This window comes from Nannospalax galili, unplaced genomic scaffold, assembly GCF_000622305.1.
Source record: "Nannospalax galili isolate Female #2095 unplaced genomic scaffold, S.galili_v1.0 scaffold101, whole genome shotgun sequence".
Taxonomy (NCBI): domain Eukaryota; kingdom Metazoa; phylum Chordata; class Mammalia; order Rodentia; family Spalacidae; genus Nannospalax; species Nannospalax galili.
In genome coordinates this window covers 2,684,751-2,689,122 of record NW_008345700.1, presented here as the reverse complement: position 1 = coordinate 2,689,122, position 4,372 = coordinate 2,684,751, and the positions used below count along the sequence as shown (strand labels likewise).

The 4,372-nt window shown below is 59.4% G+C and overlaps 1 protein-coding gene across 1 annotated transcript; it reads right to left on the bottom strand.

The window, feature by feature from the left end:
- Positions 1 to 2,418: 2,418 nt before the first annotated feature.
- On the bottom strand, positions 2,419 to 4,366 carry Adra2c (adrenoceptor alpha 2C). The gene has a single exon (XM_008841877.2). The coding sequence runs from the start codon at positions 4,074 to 4,076 to the stop codon at positions 3,012 to 3,014; it is 1,065 nt and encodes a 354-aa protein (XP_008840099.1). The 5' UTR covers positions 4,077 to 4,366; the 3' UTR covers positions 2,419 to 3,011.
- Positions 4,367 to 4,372: the final 6 nt, after the last annotated feature.

Here is a 4,372-nt window from a genome sequence, read left to right as displayed (position 1 = left end):
AGACTGGCAATTCTGGCTCTGTTAAAGAGACATGGAAATGGAGGTAGCAGACTAAGACCAGGTCCATAAAGACAAAGGCAACCACGTGAGGACATGGGGCGGCTGGCCCAACTGCAGTTAGTGGGAAGGTCAAGAGGCTCTTCCTCCACACAGCAGCACTGTGTGTGAGAACAGTCGGGGCTCACAACATCCCAGGGAGAAGTCAGCACCCCACCTCATCCTCGAAGACTGGAGACGTGCACAAGGCGGAGCCCGTGTCCCTGCGGCAGACTTGTCTGTTTAGGCAGCTGCAGAGCAGCCTCTCCAGGCATCGATCCTGTGAGTGAAACAGCTGCCCGCTGGGTGGGGCACAAGCCAGAGCCCAAAGCACTGTTCCTGGGATTAGGAAAGCAAAAAGAACAGGGTTTGTTGGGAGCCCCAGCAGAGCTCCCACTGTATCTGCAGAGCTAAAACCTAGGAGGCCTTGCTGGGGATAACACTATACCCAGGGGCCCTGGGAGCTCACAGGTGACAGTTTCAGACCACCCAGATTTGAGTGACAGAACAGCTCTGTCCTCTGAGGACTTTGCAGTCTCTCTAGAGCTCAAATAAAAGTTCCCCCAAGCTAAGGAGGTCTCTGCGTCTTCAGCCCAGCACCCAGCCCATCTCAGTCTCCCACTGTCTCTTCTCCCCTCCCCACACCACCAGGACTCAATTTCATAAAACACAACTGCCTTTCCTATGGAGGATGGACCCCTGCCTGGTCCCTTCCTCCTCTGTGGGAGGATGATGTTCCCTACAACCAAATTATTTGAATATGATTGAATTTAGAGCCAGGGGACCCAGACCCTGTCTGGATCTTATGGCTAGCTGTGTGATTCCAGACAGGTTTAGTCACCTCTCTGAGCCTCATGAAATGTGACCATAACAATACTCATAGGCTCCAAAAATGTCACTCTGCTCAAGGCAAAGGTGTCTCGGGTTGAATCTGGAGTTGCTGAGTGTAGGAGGAAGGAGACTGCCTCCTCATCTCACCAATACTCTGGGGCCCATCCTGCAAGTTTGGAGATGCAGATTAGATCTAACAACAATTCTGAGGCCCTGGGCTGGGGAGGCCTTTCTATACAGATAAAAGAGAGCCCCTGGGCACCTCCATCTTCCCAGTGGGATCAGCTGGGTCACCTCACAGGTGAGGTTACCCTGCGCCACTGACTGTATGCACCTGGACCATGCTGGCATCACGCAGACCTCCCTCTTCGCTGTGTGAGGCCGGGAAAAAGCCAAGGCCCTGCTGCCCAGGCCTGCACTGAGAGCTCAGGTCAGATGGGCCCAGCCAGCCACTTCAGCACCTCTCACCACTCCAGGCTGTTTCTTCGACCTGGGCCCGAGCCCAGCACACAGCAGAGGTGTTACCTTGTAAAGCGAAGGTAGAGTCGTGCTCTCAGGCAGGGTACTTGAGTATCCCAGTGAACGATGAAGCCAAGCAGCCAAGAGACAGCATTAGCAGTTCAGCCCAGAAAGGGCCTGCCTGGTGTCTGACTCTGGGACAGGGGCTTGCAGATGACAGGAAAGACTCAGGCTGCACCTCCCGGGCCAGATTTGGGTACATGCCAAACCAAAGACTGATGAGGAGTGGGGTGGGTCCACAGGAGGGATGCAGGCTGGTCACAGTAGGGATTCCTGACAAGAGCACCTCCATCCCACCCAAATGGTGGTGGACCATGGGTATTGGGGAAACCTCTGCCCCATGCCCAGGTCCTACTACCAACCCTCCCCACAAGCTACCCTGGGAGCTTCCAGGCCCTGACACATGGGAGAGCCCATGGGGTCCTGGCCCCGTAATGGGGAGGCCTCCTAGAGTACTTTATGCTGTGGGGAGTAAGGGCTGAGCAAAGGGTCAAGCTGGGCAGGACTGAGAGAAGCCCCTGGGGGAAGGGGACATGCAGGATCCAGTGCCTCCTGACCCTGCAGCAGGTTCTCTATGCTCTAGGTCACAATGGCCTTGGCTTTGGTTCAGAAGCAATCTCTGGTAGAGTCTGTGCAGCTCACTCTGACCACCCAGCAGGCAAAGGTTTTCAGGCTGGAGTAGCAGTTGGAGGCCTGACTGGGCCACAACTCCATCCTGTCCATGGGAGGAACTTCTTGGGACAGATCTCATCCCACCCTATCCACTTGAAGAGGGAAGAACAGAGGGTGTCCAGCACTGCCCAGAACTCCTCAGAGGGTGGATGCCCAGGCAGAGGAGGGATGGAATGCAGGGAGGACACCCCCCAGGATCTAAATTTGGAATCAGCTTGGGGCCCTCCATTCCTTTGCCAGGTAGCCGCTTACAGAAGAGTTTTGAGTACATATTTTGCACGTATACAAAGCATTTAGTTTTTTTTTTAAGTCCCTCTCTTCCTCATGTGAAAGGGGCAGTTGGAACTTGAACCCCCCAAACCCTCTTTCATACTGCAGTGTGTTTTGGGGGGGAGACTCAGAGGAAGGTCTGGAGAGTTCCCCCACACCCAGGCTTAAGGACCGAGGCTGCACCCAACACAGATTACAAAGGTTTATTTAGAAAATAGTTTGGTTGTTTTGGCTGTCGTTGTTTTTGGCAAACATTTAAATACTCTCAGTAATCAGAGATTGTCAGTGCCCTCTTTCTCCTCCCCTCCCCTCCCCAAGACAGATGCCTTTTTTAGGTCAGGGAGAGTCAGCCCCTGTTCACAGGGAACATGAGGTGGGAGTTTGGGGGCCTCCCTTCTCACCAGTTTGAGGGTTGCAAGCCCTCTGCCATCTAAAACCCTAACCTCACAGCCACTCTCCACAGCAGCGACCTCAGAAACTGGATCTATACCCCAGCCCCTTGCTGAGACAGGAAGGCAAAGGGGTCTCCCCTTTCTCCCCCTACTCCCTGGGGCCCAGGTGTATCTGGCCCACCTTCTGTTGGCCGCGCCCTGGAGTCCTGCCACACCCTGGACTTTGGGGGAGGCCGGGCCCTTCTGCCTGCCGGTAGTCAGTGCAGTCCGGAAGCTCGGGGGTGGGAGGGGTCACTGCCTGAAGCCCCTTCTCCTCCTTCGGAAGAGAATGTGCTTGAAAGACCGCCGGAAGTCCTGGTTGAAGACGGTGTAGATAACCGGGTTGAGCGAACTGTTGCAGTAGCCGATCCAGAAGAAGAACTTGAACAGCGGGTCCGGCAGCTGGCAGGCCTCGCGGCAGATGCTGTACAGACTGTAGCTGAAGAAGAAAGGAAACCAGCACAGCACGAACACGCCCATGACCACGGCCAGCACGAAGGTGAAGCGCTTCTCCCGCGCCTGGGCCACCTTCCTGCGGCACACGCTGCTGCGCGCACGGCGCCGGCGCGACAGGAAGAACTCGACGGAGCGCGAGCTGGCGCGGGACAGGCGTCCTCCGGGGCCCGGGGACCGCGACGCCGCCAGCGCCCCCTGTTCGGCCGCCAGCCCAGGCCCGGGCCCATCCGCGCCACCCGGGTCCCCCTCGACGTCCGCGCGCCGCCGACCTCCTCTCCGCAGCGCGCCCCGGCGCCGGCGCCTCTCCGCGGCACTGCTCTCATCAGGCTCCACTTCGGCGCGCGGGGGCGCGCAGTGCCCGTTCTCTCCCGCCGCCGTGCCCAGCCCGTTCTCCGTAGTCGGGGACGCGCCGTCGGGGCCCGCGGGGGTGCGCTTCTCGCTGAGCGTGCGCGTGCGTAACTTGGCCACGCGGTAGATGCGGGCGTAGACCAGGCCCATGATGAGGCAGGGTGCGAAGAAGGAGCCGATGCTGGAGGACAGGATGTACCAGGTCTCGTCGTTGAGGCCGCACTGCGGGTAGGCGGCGCCTTCCGGCCGGCGGTAAAAAGAGACTAGAGGCGGGAAGGAGATGACGGCCGAGATGAGCCACACGGCCACGATGGTGGCCTTGACGCGGCGCGGAGTGCGCTTGAGGTTGTACTCCACCGCCCGCGTCACCGACCAGTACCGGTCCAGGCTGATGGCGCACAGGTGCACGATGGACGACGTGCAGAAGAGTACGTCCAGGGCCTGGTACACCCCGCACCACACCTGCCCGAAGTACCAGTAGGCCATGAGTTCGTTGGCCAGCGAAAAGGGCATGACCAGCGTGGCCACCAGAATGTCAGCCGAGGCTAGCGACACCAGGAAGAGGTTCTGCGGGGCGCGCAGTGCTCGGCTGGTCAGCACAGCGATCACCACCAGCACGTTACCCACCACCGTGAAAACGATGAGGAAGCCCACCACGGCCGCCAGCCCCGCCACGGCACCTGCGGAGTACTGGCCGGGCGGCGGCCCCCAGGCGGGGACCGAGGTGTTGGCGCCCCGGCCACTACCCCCGTCACCCGCGCCGCTCGCGTTGGGGCCCTCGGCCGCCGCCACCGCCAGCGCCGCCGCCA